At 32.6% G+C, this 17,131-nt stretch overlaps 3 protein-coding genes across 10 annotated transcripts; 1 reads left to right on the top strand and 2 right to left on the bottom strand.

Annotated features, from left to right (window-relative positions):
- Nucleotides 1-746: 746 nt before the first annotated feature.
- Pgm1 (phosphoglucose mutase 1) lies at nucleotides 747-14,290 on the bottom strand. 4 transcript variants are annotated; one of them, XM_070298443.1, is made up of 9 exons: nucleotides 13,969-14,290; nucleotides 10,058-10,259; nucleotides 6,128-6,399; nucleotides 5,247-5,685; nucleotides 4,939-5,141; nucleotides 4,653-4,854; nucleotides 4,387-4,579; nucleotides 4,094-4,277; nucleotides 747-4,017 (listed from the first exon to the last, which is right to left on the bottom strand). In XM_070298443.1, exons 3-9 carry the CDS (start codon nucleotides 6,383-6,385, stop codon nucleotides 3,793-3,795), a joined length of 1,704 nt encoding a protein of 567 aa, XP_070154544.1. In that variant the 5' UTR covers nucleotides 6,386-6,399; nucleotides 10,058-10,259; nucleotides 13,969-14,290; the 3' UTR covers nucleotides 747-3,792. The 4 variants fall into 4 exon arrangements, with proteins under 4 accessions (XP_070154544.1, XP_070154545.1, XP_070154542.1 ...); XM_070298444.1 differs by lacking the exon at nucleotides 13,969-14,290 and adding an exon at nucleotides 12,103-12,504; XM_070298441.1 differs by lacking the exons at nucleotides 10,058-10,259; nucleotides 13,969-14,290 and adding an exon at nucleotides 6,479-6,641.
- LOC138934560 (neutral amino acid transporter 9) lies at nucleotides 6,275-16,081 on the top strand. Of its 4 annotated transcripts, none has more exons than XM_070298447.1 (11): nucleotides 9,139-9,338; nucleotides 9,779-9,976; nucleotides 10,097-10,262; nucleotides 10,452-10,585; nucleotides 13,765-13,922; nucleotides 14,008-14,172; nucleotides 14,255-14,311; nucleotides 14,404-14,583; nucleotides 14,770-14,972; nucleotides 15,042-15,146; nucleotides 15,245-16,078. In XM_070298447.1, exons 2-11 carry the CDS (start codon nucleotides 9,804-9,806, stop codon nucleotides 15,653-15,655), a joined length of 1,752 nt encoding a protein of 583 aa, XP_070154548.1. In that variant the 5' UTR covers nucleotides 9,139-9,338; nucleotides 9,779-9,803; the 3' UTR covers nucleotides 15,656-16,078. The 4 variants fall into 4 exon arrangements, with proteins under 4 accessions (XP_070154550.1, XP_070154548.1, XP_070154547.1 ...); XM_070298446.1 differs by having other exon boundaries at nucleotides 9,139-9,693; nucleotides 15,245-16,077; XM_070298449.1 differs by lacking the exons at nucleotides 9,139-9,338; nucleotides 9,779-9,976 and adding an exon at nucleotides 6,275-6,399 and having other exon boundaries at nucleotides 10,058-10,262; nucleotides 15,245-16,081.
- LOC138934568 (ATP synthase subunit C lysine N-methyltransferase) lies at nucleotides 14,376-17,052 on the bottom strand. 2 transcript variants are annotated; one of them, XM_070298468.1, is made up of 5 exons: nucleotides 16,968-17,052; nucleotides 16,717-16,889; nucleotides 16,391-16,579; nucleotides 16,140-16,306; nucleotides 14,376-15,602 (listed from the first exon to the last, which is right to left on the bottom strand). In XM_070298468.1, the coding sequence occupies exons 1-4, from the start codon at nucleotides 17,050-17,052 to the stop codon at nucleotides 16,163-16,165; spliced, it is 591 nt and encodes a 196-aa protein (XP_070154569.1). In that variant the 3' UTR covers nucleotides 14,376-15,602; nucleotides 16,140-16,162. The 2 variants fall into 2 exon arrangements, with proteins under 2 accessions (XP_070154569.1, XP_070154568.1); XM_070298467.1 differs by having other exon boundaries at nucleotides 14,376-16,306.
- Nucleotides 17,053-17,131: the final 79 nt, after the last annotated feature.

Genomic DNA, 17,131 nt, shown 5'->3' with positions numbered 1-17,131 from the left:
AATCATTTAATATGCACACAAAGAACGCATGTTCACATAATTGTAATTGTGAAAAATCTTATATCGGCACAAACGCAACATCCTTGACTTTCTTACTTGCAACATAGATATAGCAGTTCAAGGCAAATTACATAACGAAACATAATAATCAAGATAAAGCCACATTTGATATTAGATACGACACAATAAGTAAAGCAATATATTTTTTATACAATTCGCTGACAAAAAGATTCGATGAATTGATAAGAGACAAGATGTTGATTTACATGAATATTAAAATTATCGTCATAAAAAATTACAAAATGTAGCGCACAGTGACAAAGAAAAAATGACGATACAGCATAATGAATCATACCACGTGCATTCCGAGCAGCCACTCATTCATATACTTATAATGATATAATTAGTATTTATTATGATATTATGATACAAATGTTACATGTTAATATCTTTATAATAATCGGCAGTCTCTGTGCTGGTCTCTGTGACATCGCCGCCGCGTTAAATAATCTTCATTACGTTCTACAGAGTACACAGAGTATCCACTTCTCTAGGACGTAATTAACAGATCAAACGGGGACGTGTGTCGGCTCAGGTCCCTAAGTATCTCCTTCTCCTTCTCCTCCTCTACCATCATCAACTATTTACATAAATGCCTTGCGAAATCTCTCCGTAACACTGCATTTATTAGAAAGAACGAAAAAATCATTTACGTTATTGTTTCCTTTTCTCTTTTTTTTCTCCGATTTTATATATATAATTTTTCGCAGCATATATTCGCCGCACACACACCTCGTGAAATGTTTACCAATTCATTCAAAATGAAACATGAATCATGATCACGCGTTTTCGTTAGAAGTGATCCGCAATAAACATGACGTCTACGTGATATTTCAGATAGCCCGTAGTGAAATATCGTACAAAAGAAAGAAGCAAAGACGAAGTGAAAAGAAATATGGAAAGAAACTAGTAATATAATACATTTGCGCGACTGTTAATAATTATGTAAGATAAACCGAGACATTCATTAAAGTCGCGAGGGATACAATAATAATGTGTATCTCTCGTATCTATCGAACGTGTTTCGTATTACTATCTATTGTTCATTTCTTCTTACGTGGATACATTGTTATTACATTTAAAATTTCGCACCAACTTTTTCTCTGGCTATTCGCGCGATTTCGCTCCCTTCTCAGAAGAAATTTATACTTTTCTCTGGTCATCTTACTGTTCTTTATACACAAGTTCGTAAACGTATTCTATTCTATCGATTAATCTTAACGAGATACTCAGTGAATTGTGTTGTCCACATACATGGTTCTGAGAAACAAACATAAATTTAATAACATGCAAACAATTTCCGTGATAATTGTTTCACATTTCATATAGAGAGATACTCTACATTTGGAGATTATACAAGACGCTGAGTATCCCGCTAAATACGAATTTGCAATCTACATTGCTATATTTGGGGTCACCCAAATTCTGAGAAATTATGACAAAGATTCTTCTGGCTATTTCTCAGGTTTTGGAGAATTCATCAATTTAAGTATCCATGCTTCTTTCGACATTTGAATGTCAGAATCAACCTGTATATAATTTCAAAAGAAGCTAAAGTAACAAAGTATGTACTTTTATAGAAAGATTACACAATGCGATTATGGCAAAGTGAATGTAACAAGGGAATAAATAGAAAAGAATTTGGAAAAAAACTATATGCATAGATGTCTATAGCAGTAAAAATAAATTATGAATCTCACAATAAAATGACCAACTTGTTATGCAAAAATATTAATGTGAGAATTTTAAAACAGATAAATGGATGACTGCCTTGATAAAAAAGAAAATTTTTTACAGTTGTACTATCTACAAAAACTTTGATGCTTTAGTTTTAATATGCTTTCCATATTATGCTTTGTATTGCAATAAATAGTGTATAATTTTTACATAGGCTGTTTTACATATGCTACTGTACAAGAAGAGTGTAAAAAAATTCTCTTACACCTTTCCCTGCTCCAATTTAAATATAAAAATTTATCCATATAAATAAATCTATAGACACAAATGTAACTTTCACATATTTGATACCAAAAAGATTCTGTACTGTATCAGAATTTCAAAATAGTGTTATTATTCATTATGGATTGCAATGACATAATTTTTTCTTTGTTTATAAAAGATCACTTAATTTAACTCAATAAAATATTTATCTCATAGAAAGCATATAATAAAATTAAAGTTGCTTATTATTATTGATTACTCTATATTTTCAACTTGCAGGACCAATCATTCCATCTTTGGAAAAGACATATTCATTTGAAAAATAAATCTCTCATATGTCTCTGCCTAGATCGTAACACTGGCTATAATATAGTCAGAGTGATAAGATCAGTGTTAATAAATGTGGAAAGACTGGTCCTTAAAGACAATATTGAATTTACGCTTTTGTTAATCCTCCAATATTATGCTATCTGATGTGAAACTTCAGTCTCTACATCCTTTATACACTGTACAGTTAATGAAAGTAGAAAAAAGTAAAGAAAAAATACTTCCACATATTATACATTAATCCGATCGTGTTAAAAATTTAATGGTATTGCATATTAAATTAATGGCTTATCTAGAGCATCACAAATTAAACATTAGATAGTATTTTCACTGTAAAATTATGGATGAAAAAACAAATGAAAATTATACTATAGCAAGAATATCAGATGTGAATCGTGGATAGACATAAACTTTGGAAGATTGACAATATATCCATTTTGTTCATTCAATCGTGATTTTTACAAATTATATTTTTACATACCAGAATGCACGTGATGATATTCATTATTGTAATATATAATTATGGCTGCGGAATATAATATATTGAAAGTTTTTCGTGGCTTTAATGTCAATTATTAATAAATAGTAAAAGGTGTGCACATATTACGGCCGGACTACGTACAATCACATGATTTTTAATAGATACAGAATGTTTTTCGCGCTCAATTTTTTTCGAAGAATGCATTCTTTATGTATAGGGCATAGCAAATTGCATTTTTTTAAATCAATATATTGTAGCATAACAAATAGATAAGTATTATTGCATATCAACAATTTCATTTTGTAACATAATATTATGTCACGAAATATTTCCAAAGAAGTTTTCTAGCACATGTAGAATATCTACACATACCAGACACATCTAGTTTATAATTACAATAAAAGAGGGCAATTAATGTTTATTAACTCATATGAATATATGAACAATACGTATAAGTTATGTTACTCAAATTCCTACCAAAGAATTCAAGATGATTATAGAGTCATCTCTTGATGCTTAAGGGACGATATCAATGTTTCTCTTGCGCACATAAATATTTAAGTAAGATCTAAATAAGTTTAAGTTGCATCCTCTCACGATTGACTTGAAATATAAAGTTTCAAGCACAACAACATCTACAGCAAATATCTAATATTATATAATTTTGAAACATTTGTTTCAGTTGCTACTCATAGATATGCATATTGAATAATTTGTCCAATACGCATGATATATATTATGTGGATGGAATCGTAAACTCCCGGTAACAATTTATAAAAATGGAAAATTCGTTCATTGGCGCCAGCAACGATTATTTTCTGCTATTGCTTCGCGATTCAGACGATAATGAAATCGATCGAATCTCTATAACCCAAATGAATTTATACCGATGTGAAATCTTACCTTCCCATTTTATAAATTCCTCTAAACAGGTTTTATATGAGAAACAATGTCGCGTGATGAAAAAACGAAAACAAAATGTTTTATGTAATCACAGTCGGTGCATCACGGCAAGTGTATTGACGAAGTTTGCTTAATTCTAATGCGATATTAATTAAAGGTTTTAACACCAATTGTGCGTCTTTCTCGAAAGTAGCTGGATCATTTTCATAACTATCGATATACATACGGACAGTAGCACCTGAACTTCCCGTTCCGGATAAGCGGAATATAATGCGAGAACCATCCTCGAATAATATCCGTAAACCCTAATTGTATGAAACGATGTAATTATAGCTTGAAAATATGAAAGCATCATAATAAATATAATTGTAGAACACTTACCTGTTTTGTAGCTTTGCTACCATCAACAGGATCCACATAGGAATAATTATCTGCTTGCTTAACAACATATTCTTTACCTTCGTGCTGCAGCTTTCTGCCAATAAATTCTGGTTTCTGAATCAGCGTTTCAATGCTCTGCATCATTTTATCCGCACTCGCAGAGTCACAATTTTCATAATCATATCTAAAACCGATAATAAGATCAGAAATTTGTAAAAGTAATAGAGGATTGCTAAGAGAGTTAAGGAATATTTAAATATATTTATGGGGATAGTAAAGAGATCATTATATACCTAGTGAAGAAGTTTCTTCCATAAACTTTCCAGTGATCCAATAAAATATTCTCTACAGATTTCTCAAGTCCTGCGATCACATTGAGCCATGCCAGACATGCCCATATTCCATCTTTCTCGCGAATATGATTGGAACCGGTACCAAAGCTTTCTTCCCCACATAACGATAGATCCCCGATATCCATCAAATTTCCTAAAGTTTAGAGAAATTATGTATAAGATGTAACTTACAGATTTTTAAAATGCAAAGTAAAAATCCCGCGTACCGAAGTATTTCCATCCAGTGGGAACTTCGAAGAATTTCATTCCGTTCTTAGTGGCAACTCTATCGACGGCTGCAGCCGTTGGCATAGATCTAGCATATCCTTTAATGCCAGTTTTTTGGAAATATGGAATTAATTTTAGATTAGCAGCTAATACTGCTAAGGAATCAGAAGGAGTAACAAAAAAAGCTTTCTTGCCCAAAATCTGTAAGTAAAACAAAATTTGTTAAAACAATCTAACTATGAAGATTTTAGAGTTTTTAAACTGTTTCTCATTGATTTTACTCACCATATTTCTATCTCCATCTCCATCAAAAGCGGCACCAAAGTCATATGGTTCTTCTTTTATAGCATTCACTAAATCTTTGGCATAAGTTAAATTTGGATCGGGATGTAAACCACCAAAATCTTCTAACGGCTTTATATTTACTAAACTTGTGTCATCAACGCCTAATTCACTACTAAATATTCTTTTTACATACGGTCCCGTAACTGAAAATCAATAAAAGTTTATTATAATATCTCTGCTTATAAGATCTGAAAGAATTCTCTATAAAAGCAAAGAAAAATAACATATAAATTATGTAATAGCCTAACCTCCATTCATCGAATTGATGAGAACTTTAAATGCTGGCTTATCCACACTGCCTTGCAATAATTTCTTAATGCTTGCAAAGTCAAAAATTTCTTTCATAAGTTCCACATAATCATTCACAGAATCAATTACATCGATAGTGAATGGTCTACCATCCACCTCGATAGAAATATTCTGCATTTTATCAATATCTATGCTAATATCAGGAATAATTTTATAACATTGGAGTGTTTCAGTAATCTCGTAGATTTTATTCGTTATGTTGTCTGGAGCAGGACCACCATTATCGCAATTAAATTTAATACCAAAATCGGCATCAGGACCACCAGGATTGTGCGATGCGGTTAGGACAATTCCGCCTTGTGTCTTATACTTTCGTATTATAGTTGATACCGCTGGTGTTGAAAGAATGCCATTTTGACCGACAATCAATTTTCTTACCTATAAAAAAATAAATAGTTTTATTGTATAATCTATTTAGTTTCTATACTGTAATTTCTTTCTAAATCTATAAATATCTCTAGATGATATAAAATCTTATCTTATGATCTTATAAAATTTTTTTACCTCAATTGTATTATTTTATCGAATAAAATTGCCACAATGTCAAATAATTAAATAATATAATATGTATTATAAAAATTAGCAGAATCCTGATAAAGTTAAGACACATTGCATGCTATGTATAAACATGATTATTTGTATCAAATATCAAGCTTACTATAATTGTTCAGTGACAGTTGCTTGCATCAATATTTCTTTATCTCTTACAATCTTGCAATATTGCCACAATTGCCTTGCAGTAATTCAATCCGCGTGCATAGCATTCGTGGACTTCTCATGAAATTTTCGCAAAAGATTCGAAACGGTCGATCGATCTTACCCCGTTTGCCGCGGCGAGTCGGATGATCTTTGCCACTGCTTCCTTGCCATAAAATCGTCCATCACCGCCAACGACGAGAGTGCAGCCGATCAGCTGATCACCTAGGGCCTGCAATATCGCCTGGACGAAGTTCTCCGTGTAGTGTTCCTGCTGAAAAACCTTGACGGCTTTCCGCAAACCCGAAGTGCCCGGTTTTTGGCCTTCGTACACCCTGGTGTTCACCGTCAGACTTGTCACCGGCGTCGTCGTCACGGACATGTTCTGCAAACGCGCTGCAAACGGAAAGAGGTGCAAAAAAAAACGTAATTAGATGAAACTAGAAGGGAACGTGTCGTAATCGAATGTGCGAACCAAAGGGAGAGATCATACTCTCGCAATAGCCGCTCAACAACTGTCGGCAGACTGAACTTTGTCTGTCAATGACACGCAAGGGCACGGGTGCCCGGTCGCCGCCATCTTGCAAGATCGCGCGCGCCAGCTGTCGCGCACGTGTACGCATGGTCGAAGCGTCGAAACCGCATAGATAGATCAGGGGATCTACCGTGTGTATGTATAACATGCTCTTATAATATATGTATATACAATTGACGGAAAAAGAAAAGAAAAGGAAATTAATTTAATTGGAAGAAATTTATCCGAATATTTTTGCGATTGTCCCGCGATTCTTTCTAAAATTAAAAAGTGTACGCTCAAAAGTGTATTGTGAAAAAAGAAAAAGAGAAAAGATAAGAAAGAGAATATATTTACATATATAGATAGAGGAGAACAGATGTAAGACTTATCAGTTAAGCCGGAAAATATAAAATTTTCTTGGTGATATACAGTGTGACTCCCGATTATATAAGCACAATTTTTAATTCGCTTGTATAAATAAACGAGTTGTCTTTACTAATTTCTGACCGAACGGATTTAAAACTTCATATTTAATATCAAAAGTCGATGGCAACACATATAACCTTCGTTTTCGGGAAGATTTATGGAAAAATATTTGTAAGGTAAGCAAACATGCTGCTTCATTCGAAGAAAATGATAATCAGAAAAGCCGTTCGGTAAAAGCCGTATTTATTTCAATTTTTTATGTTAAAATAGATTCTTAATTTTGCTAAGTAAAAAAATAAAGATTGTCTTATATTTCCATATAAATGTAAAACTTCCTATAACAATTTTATAATTGTTATATTTGTATCCAAGATGCTGAATAAATACTAACATATGCTATGAACAATCAAATTATCTTTAAACTTTAATAACGATTAAGATATCAAGAAGTTCTATAATAATTGAAAGAAGATATCTATATCTCATGAGAAGTGAAGAATATTAATACATTTTAGTTTGTTTTATTGTTAATTTTTACAATTTCAATTTGATCATTTTCGATCGTAGTAACAATTTTCACAAAATAATATATTTTAATATTTTTCAGCTATCAAACGAATAAATAGGAAGAACGATTGTGAATAAACAATATTCGTAATCACATGTGCGTACATAGATAACAGATTTATAAATACATTATGTGTAAATTAATAACACCGAAAAAAGAGCTAGAGATAGAGATAGATATATATCGCGATTTTTCTAATTCGTAAATATATCGTGAATATAATCTTTTGGGATTCGTGCTTTTATCATTTTCGATAAACGATAAAAGTAAAAAAAAAAGTAAAAAAAAAACATTAACATGATAATTCGTTATTTAGAACTATAAACTTAAACTGGACAAATCACGTGTTTAATCCACGAGTTTGACGTCACGGTATATTGCTTCAAATTAAGATAATAAATGTACAGGATTTCTCAGGCATTGTATATATATGTATATATATAACACATCGTTGAGAGATAAATGAATAGGGTCGCAAGTTCGATGTTTTAAGTTTAAGTGGAAATAATAAAAAGCAAATATCGCAGCTATTAACTTCTGCAAAAAATAGCATTCGAAAAAAAAAAGAAACTGTATATTTTGCGAATGCTGTTCAATGTGTGTACTTGTAATCATTAACACAACTAAAAATTTCTTTCATAAAGGCTTTGCTTTTCCGGGGAATGCCGGAATATTAGAAATCTTATATATAGGAAAACATAATTATCAATTAATTGAAAATAAGTAAACATAAAGATGACAACACAAGAGACAATTTTAACTTTTTTTCTTAGAAAAATTCAAGCAATGAGTCAATATGATTCGTTAGATACTCTGTAAAGTATTTATAAACAGTTCTTTTATAATATTTAAGCACCTTTATCATAAGATTTCATTAAAGGAGTATTTATTATTTGTTAATCACTCATTGATGCAAGATTAGTGACTATTGGAGAAGAAATTGTACGTATGGCTATATGTGAAAAGTTTCATTCAGTTAGTTGCCTACGTTTAACTGAAGAGGATTTCTCAGTAAAACTCGTAGCTTGTATCGCTAATCTACGACAAGTGTACTTTATAGTATGTGTTTAACAGTTCGTATTGTTTTAAATATCACATCATTCGAAATGGATATAATTCTTTGCAAATTATATAGCATAAGTCGCGTACAAGAAAGTAACGAAGTAAACAGTTAGGCCAAGTGGCGTCGACAATTCGGATTAACTTAGCGAGATAGATTAAAGGTCGTTTATCTATTTGTACAATTCTACCTAGAACAAAAATTAAAAAATAAAACCTCACACAAAATAGCGGTAGCGCACGTCAATGAGAGTTTTTTGCCCAAAGGGTTAAAGCCACGATTAGATGGGTAGATCCGAGTTTGTCGCGGAACGATAAGAAAGAAAATCGTACAATCGCAATTAAAATCGCGTTTATGATGATTATTATATTACAGCGAGCTTTTCTTATTTTAAAAGAGCATCGATATCGAAAGAGAAAAGGAAACAAAAATCATCGTAAACATTACGATCATTTTGTGATCAACACCGGCGGTCATCGTTTTTAGCGACACGCGCGCGCGCTGGCGGCCGTTGAAAAACGGGTGGAAGGAGAGTGTTAAGTCAAGGATGGCTGATATAAAGTTCACGAGTTTATAAAACAGAGATCAACTTGCTCCAAAACCCAGTTTTCCAATCGGCCGCGTTCGCGCAGGAACAATAGTATCCGTTATCAGGGAATAGTTTTAAGCCCGATGATATTGTCGGTCATTTTTATTCGGAATGAGAAGAAATCAATCGGGTTGATTGTATATTAGGAAAAGAGAGAGAGATATAGATAGATAGAGTGAGTTGAGAATTTTTCAATTTACGCTACGACTCATACAGAGTCGCGGAAGGTTCATCGAATATCGTTCCGTTAAGTTTACGATAACTTTTCGTGTAGTTTCTGGATCCTCTTTAATCATCGACTGTAATCTGAACTAAAAAAAGAAAGATACATTTATCGTTTCGATAAAACCGTACATGTGCTATGACAAGTAATAATTATATAATAATTGAATCCGCTATCTTCGCTCGCATCTTGTAAACGATATAAACGGTATATTTGATATTTTTATTTAAAAAATGACAACATATATAACACAAATCTCGTAATGAATTAACACGATATAAAATGACGCGCGTCGTTTAATTGCATAGTAAGTGTACTTATTTTATAAATTGCTTAAAAAAAAAAAATTGTATCGTAACGTAAACGAAGGTTTAAATTCTCTTTCATTACAGAGGCTTTAATCGTCAAGAACGTATTATGTACAAGTCTCGCATTTACCGAGGTGGTAGCGATACCTCTCCACGAGACAGCGGATCCGAAAGCACACCGTTCCTCTCCTCGGAATCTCGCACGAGTCTAGAACTATCGACGATATCCGATGACTTGGATACAAGCGACTTAGATCCTAGTCCCGCTGGCTGTTCTTTCAAGTACGAAATCTTTCCCTTTTTCTCCTTCTTATTTTGAGACATATAAATATTATATTTATATTATTTATAGGAGATACATACGCGTGACTTGTGTTGACGCATCTTCGTTATGTTGCCTAGATATGGGAGCATCGACGCCGCCAGTTATAGCACAACCCTAACAGCTGTACCAAAAAGGCCGCCCCGCCTAACGCGGAACGAGTTATATCTTTCGGCAGCGGCGCACTCGCCTTGCATCGTGAATCTCGTCCACGAGAAGAATTATGAGCCGTATAACATCGACCTGGTAAAAAGAATAACATAACAGTAAAAATAAAATAACGATATATTTATTTAAAAAAAAAAAAAAAAAAATTATATATATATAAAATAACAATATATATACTGATGAAAATCTCGATAAAAGAGCGCGCGGATCCAGAAATAAATGCAGCATCCTCGATCTCTTACACACGTGTGCGTTCTTTTTTTACAGGTATTAACAAACGAAAATGTCGATCCGAAAAAAGCGTATCGAATAGACTTTACACGTGGATCGCAATTTCAACCAGACATGGTGCATACCTCGTACAAGGACCTCAAGCCGAAGCAAAGTTCATTGGTCACCATGTGAGTATTTTGAGATACGGAATCGTCTCTATGCGCACGAGGTATCGGGTATCGGAGACATTTCTAGACAGGCGTCACTATATATTGTATTTATACAACGATGATCATGTTGTGTGATAATCGAGCGTTTCTTAAAATCGATTGAATCACCAAGCGATATGCTTTCGTTACACAAGTTCCGGAGTCTCAAATTCAATAGATAGAGGATATTATATACATGATTTATCTATCATCTGTGTAAATAAATGTATTTCGAAATGTCAAACTTTATATTATTTAATAGGATATATCTTTTAATTGTTCTATTATTTTTATTATCGATAAAACACCCGTTTTAATATATTTCTGTATTAATATTCGACGCAGATCGTAATAATAACTTTTTCAATAATAAATATTTTTAACATTTATATCAACTCTGGAATCTTTCTTATATAAATTTCACACGTGGAATGTCTCCGGTTCACCTGCACTCGAGTTAAAAGTCATTTCCTTGTCATAAAATCTATTGATTTTACAATATGCACTGTACACGCGAAGAAGAGAAAGAAATAGAAAGAGATCGATACGAGTGTTAGGTATTATCAGTGGTCAATTAGAATGTTTATCTCATATTGTTTATCATATTTCATGTTCGTATTCTGCGATGTATCTCGTGGTTTTTTTCTTTTTTACATAATGACGCACTCGTTTATCTCCTATAGATGGCTGATGGCAATGGGCCTGTAACTTGCATCAGCGCATCTTGGAAATTAATTTCTTCTTCATCGCCAACGATACCGTGCATAAGGGAGCGAAATTGTATATATGACAGAGCTATATGTTTATACAAACATTATTGCGTTCAAGTAATCTTGTATTCCAAAAGGAGAGAATACCGTTAAGATAATGTACGAATAGTTGTATAAAACGACAATTAACTCGCGCAATTGATAGCTAATTATATATGTGCTGAAAAACAATGCAGATTTAGAAAACAACATAACATAATGATAAAAATATAACGAGAATGTATCTCTTCTTTTTAATTTTTGCTATGATATATATATATATATATAGTTATGTATATAACTAATGCATCTCTTTTTTTTTACTTTTGTCTATAAGAACAAAAGCAAAAAAAAAAAAACGTATTGGTTATACTTTATTTATAGTAAAAATAACGAAAAGCTAATCGTAATCATATCGTAATTGTTTTTTTTATTGCGCGTGAAAGCGTATCAATTAATATAAACAAATTGATGAGCTCTCGTAAAATCGAATATCTCACGTCTAATCAATTCGAGTGTGATAAATGCTAGATTCACGCATGACATAATCGACCTAACACACACACACACACACACACATATATACATATATAGTGTATGTATATATATGTATTATATATAACCGCTACATGTGACTGATATAACCTAAATACGTCATCGTGCACACGCTAGACGCCGATGAACGATAACGGCTTGGTGACAGTTGCGTTATTCGCGAATTTTCAGAGACTCGTCCAGAGAACTCACCATTTATACGTAACGTCGTCCCCGCTTGCGAGATCTTCTATCTCGAGATCTCGTCACGTATCCTCCTCTGTCATCGAATCTCACGCGCGTATAAGGGCGTCCGATTTTCGCGAACTGCGATCCACTCGCTCGGTCTCTTTCGTTCCCGCGTCTGGAAAACGAGCGTCGGAGATGCCGTCGCTCTCGATCCTTTAAACTTAAACGCGCATCGGCGCGGGATTTCGGGTATTCTGTTTCGATCGACTTCTATCACGAGGGAAAGACGCGGTGCTCGTTTTCGAGACGCGGGAACGAAGGTACCTCTTCTCAGCGCTTCGAAGCGCGCCTCGCGCCGCGCGACGTCCCGGAACGTCTAGAACGCGGCGCGACAGGACGCCCAAAGGGGTTACCGCTCTGTCTGTTGCCCGGGCAACAGACGACCGCCCCGCCGAAGGTGAATGCCCTTAGCCGACACCGACAATGACAATCCGCCGCACCTCGAGCGCCGAGCTCCCGTTTCGCCGGGCACGTTGTGCAGGCGCAACGAGAGCGGCACAATTCTGTAAGAGAGAGAGAGAGAGATATATATATATTAGATCTCGGAAACGGATTCTTACATTCGTTGGTGACAATGAAAAGCGACGGAGATTAAAATCTTGTCAAAAAATTAAATTGAATTTTTTTCTTCAATTTGAAAATATCATTTTGCAATATATCTATTCTAAAAATAAAGATTAAAATTATACAGCGCTAAATTAAAAGTATTAGATTGAATCTGTATAATCGTGATTATTTTCGTATTACTTATATAATTATTACTTTTTCTATTTATTATTATTATTATTAATCACTACTTTTATTATTATCTATTATTATTAATTATTGCTCGCGTCGTATGTTTTTACAATACACGAAATGAAGATAAGTCATTTTTACGAGTGATGAATTTGACTCATTCATGGAATAAAGATGAAATTAGAATGAAGAAAAGATACGTGACGTTTGTGAAATCGATTGTTGTCGCATTGCCAAAGTTCGTCTTCACCAATATTCTGAAAAAGCGTGATTATCTCGGTCGTAAAAAAATCGCATTCGCGAAATTGCCCTGATCACAATGATGAATTAAGTTTAGCAATATAAAGATACCCACTATCCTTGGTCCATATATATTCGCGATGAAAGGATTCAAGTCATGAGATTCGTGTATTATAAGATAATACCCCCCAAAAAATATTGATGATAATACAAATTATAATGCTCACCGCGAATCTTAACTGCGAAGAGATAGGAATATCTTTACGAGTTCAAACGAGTGCAAAGTATAATCAATTATTGGGAGAAATGTTTGCGTATATAAAAGTAACATAATATACATATTATATATATCAAAGAGGAAATAACTGATAAAAGCTGATAATATAAATGTTTCAATCATTAACGCTTCTATCATCAGACTAGAGATTCTATGACAAATTCGCGATCTTTTTGTTCTCTGATTCGCGATATTAAACATTTTCTTATATCATTAATTCTCGAATTAAAATTATGATAAAATAAATCTCTATTCGAAAATGAATTATATACAATGACAAGTTTGTAATAATATTTAATATTGTGATAATATTATAATAATCCAGATAATTAATTTTTCAGATATTAATTTTTGTATCCTTTTTCTTTTAGATTTTCAATATGGAATACGATATTGGGATCGTCGTTATTGACTATGCCATGGGGAATCGGGATGGCCGGATTTTTTCCTGGGATTATTCTCAATCTACTGATGAGCGGTTTATGCTTATACACAGCTTACCGTCTCATAATTGCACACGCGTATCACGGTAAGAGAGAGGATCTCTTTCTCCACGAAACAACAAATCAACTTACCGATATAATGTTATGAATCGATCGTTTGCATTTCCGAAGATGGAGGAGAAGATATAGAGGTCGTAGACTTGAGTAGAATATACCTCGGCAAATGGGCGGAATATATTGCCAAAATATTTAGTATTGCCGTGCTGCTGGGCGCAACTATAGCTTATTGGATATTGATGGCTAATTTCTTGTACAATAGCGTGAATTTTATTTATGGTAAGGATCCTCGTTGTAATATAATGCGCGAGAATGCAAATTCTTGTGGATTATTCTGTAATGAAGTATGTTCGTTTTGCAGATAATGCAGCTAGTTGGCCGACACATTCTGCACCTGAGAACATTTCGCATACAGAAGGTAAATGTAAAAACATAAATATAAAATTTAATTTATTATTTGAGAATAAACTTTTTTACACAATATTGATCTTATTGCTTTAATTATTACAGTCTTATGTCCGACAAAAAAAAATCAGGATAACAATACTGTTGTAATATATGAGAAGACATTTGATGCATTGGGACCAGCGTGGGATTTACGCAACACTGTTCCTGGGTTTTTAGCTATATTGATATTTCCATTACTGAATTTTAACAGTACAACATTTTTTACAAAATTTAATTCCCTCGGTGAGCATATATAGCATATATTAGTTACATTTTTTAATTTAATATATTTGAGAGAGAGAGAGAGAGAGAGAGAGAGAGTATGTATATCTTCATTCAATAGAAATAAGTTACACGATTATAAATACCATTCTGATTTGTGATTGAAATGTCCATTAATATATTATTATAAAATTTTAATTTTTTCAGGAACGGTATCAATTATATATTTGGTTATCTTTATTCTGATAAAATCCACATCATGGGGCATTAATATGGACCAAACCGAATGGGCAACAAGTTGGATAATACGACCCACATTTCCAGCCCTCACTGGAATGCTCGCAATGTCGTTCTTTATCCATAATATTATAATCAGTATAATGAAAAATAATCGTAATCAAAACAAGAATGTAAGTTAATTTAAATTCACTTATTGAACTCTTATGCATATCAGATAGAAGGACAGGTTTTATTTTTAGGGAAGAGATTTAACTATAGCATATATTCTCGTTACGTTAACTTATATCATCGTTGGAGCAGTGTTTTTCATATGCTTCCCTCTGCCAAAGTCATGCATAGAAGATGTAAGTATGCAATATTATAAAAACAATAATGATATTTAATATAATACAAAAATTGTGTTGACATGCTTTCTAAATTGAAACTCATCTTTGTTCCACAGAATCTATTGAATAATTTTCAAAAATGGGATGGCTTTACATTAGGTGCTCGTATAGTACTACTTTTCCAATTAGTAACCGTCTATCCTTTGCTCGCATATATGCTGCGTGTGCAATTGCTCTCATCGATATGCAAAAGAGTATCCAATAAGAGCTTAGTGCTCGTCATTAATCTCATATTGATTTCTATATGTATTTTGTTCGCGACCTTTATGCCTTATATCGGAACTATCGTTAGATATACCGGCGCTTTAAGCGGATTTATCTACGTTTTCACTTTGCCGAATTTACTGCATTTGTCGATTTTAAAGAAAGAAAAAAAGTTAACTGTGTGTTCCCTGTTAATCCATTTAAGTATACCTGTTATTGGAATTATCAATCTCATTGCTCAATTTTTCATTACAAATCATTGATCATAATTAAAATCCCATAATCTATGTAATAGTGTTTATATGATACTTAAAATTAATTACATAAATAAGTAATTATTGCTAGTATACTTTGCTATGTGAGAGAGAAATAAGATCCTATAGTGTTTTACAATTATATTAAGAAAAAACACAATGGATAAAAAAGCATTAAATGCAAAATGCAATTTATGTATTGAATTTATTATTTGGAAAAAATCTCATTAATATTGAGAATTGTATTAAATATAAGAAAATATACCTAAGATTACATGCATAAATTAGCCATTTTGTCATAATAGAGAATAATTTATTCAATACTCAAGAGAAACGCGCATATGTCAACTTGATAAAGATGTAAATCTACTTTTTTTTATGATTAAAATTTTTAATGCTATATGTTTTCTATAGTAAATATATAACATTAAATATGTAACAATTATCTCTACATTTCCTCTCGTAATTTATTTAAGAATATTTGAGAATATACCTTTGTGATTCCTCAATTCAGCTCTAACATATCTTGTAAACCCAAACAGCGTCAATTCCATGCCCAATTGTAATAACAGGACGTGTATTAGGAAGAGGATATCTACATGCAATCACAAGGGAATCTTTGTATAATTCATTATTAAATTTCTTTTCAATATCTTCCATCTGTAAAAGATATTATGACTGTTTGATATACATATATTTTCATAACATCTAAAGAGAGTCATAACGAATATTAAAGAATCATACCATTTGATCTACACCAAATATAACAATATTATCATATTTTCTCAAATTATATTTCCATAAATCCTGCTTAAAAAATGCAGTATCATTTGATAAACCGTTAATCAATGCTTTAAATTTTGAATACCACACCAGCCAGGTATTTAATTCAATACCATGAGCCTTAAAACCATGCTTTGCTGCTGCAAGAACCTATTTTTGAATTATCTTTTTTATTATGTTAAGAATGGAAAGCTTATTCTATATGCTTTATTTTATTATATTTTATATTTATAATGATAAATGTTTCATTCTCACTATTTCTGATTACAAAATATTATCATACTCACAATTCGTCCATCTCCACTACCAAGATCAATTAAGGAACCAGAGCGACCGTTTAATGCTTGAATAACATTTTTTATTTGTTGATGTGTGGCTGGTACATACGGTAAACATATCTTACGAAACGCAGGGCTTATAAATGGAAAACACACGACGCTAATCGCTGTTGCAATTCCACCTAATAAGGCAGAAATAAACATCAAAATAGTAATGCGTATGAAATTCAGCACAAAATTAATAATATAAAATAATGAACCTGTGACTGCAATCAAAAATAAGCCAATTTTTGATGATTTTTGTGATGCACTAACATAATCTTTTTTGACAGAGATATATTCCATTACGATGATATAACCCGCTATTTAACATAACTTTTTTATGTGTATTGTAAAATAAAAATTCAAGCACCTATTGTTTCAA

Source organism: Polyergus mexicanus, unplaced genomic scaffold (assembly GCF_030449975.1).
Source record: "Polyergus mexicanus isolate NDT 795.1 unplaced genomic scaffold, iyPolMexi1.0 SCAF_7, whole genome shotgun sequence".
NCBI classification, from domain to species: Eukaryota; Metazoa; Arthropoda; class Insecta; order Hymenoptera; family Formicidae; genus Polyergus; species Polyergus mexicanus.
Note: the sequence above shows the minus strand (reverse complement) of the source record. Positions and strands in the feature narration are given on the sequence as shown.

What these genes read in the sequence shown, in the direction of transcription:
- Pgm1 (XM_070298441.1), bottom strand. Translation starts at nt 6,626, where the DNA reads ATGCGTACACGTGCGCGACAGCTGGCGCGCGCGATCTTGCAAGATGGC. An exon ending in GAGTATGATCTCTCCCTTTG is followed by an intron (nt 6,400 to 6,478) that starts GTTCGCACATTC and finishes TTCCGTTTGCAG; the next exon opens with CGCGTTTGCAGAACATGTCC. An exon ending in GAGATGGAGATAGAAATATG is followed by an intron (nt 4,855 to 4,938) that starts GTGAGTAAAATC and finishes TTTTACTTACAG; the next exon opens with ATTTTGGGCAAGAAAGCTTT.
- LOC138934560 (XM_070298447.1), top strand. Translation starts at nt 9,804, where the DNA reads ATGTACAAGTCTCGCATTTACCGAGGTGGTAGCGATACCTCTCCACGA. An exon ending in CCCGCTGGCTGTTCTTTCAA is followed by an intron (nt 9,977 to 10,096) that starts GTACGAAATCTT and finishes TATGTTGCCTAG; the next exon opens with ATATGGGAGCATCGACGCCG. An exon ending in CAAAGTTCATTGGTCACCAT is followed by an intron (nt 10,586 to 13,764) that starts GTGAGTATTTTG and finishes TTTTTCTTTTAG; the next exon opens with ATTTTCAATATGGAATACGA.
- LOC138934568 (XM_070298467.1), bottom strand. Translation starts at nt 17,052, where the DNA reads ATGGAATATATCTCTGTCAAAAAAGATTATGTTAGTGCATCACAAAAA. An exon ending in GTAGTGGAGATGGACGAATT is followed by an intron (nt 16,580 to 16,716) that starts GTGAGTATGATA and finishes ATTCAAAAATAG; the next exon opens with GTTCTTGCAGCAGCAAAGCA. An exon ending in TATTTGGTGTAGATCAAATG is followed by an intron (nt 16,307 to 16,390) that starts GTATGATTCTTT and finishes TATCTTTTACAG; the next exon opens with ATGGAAGATATTGAAAAGAA.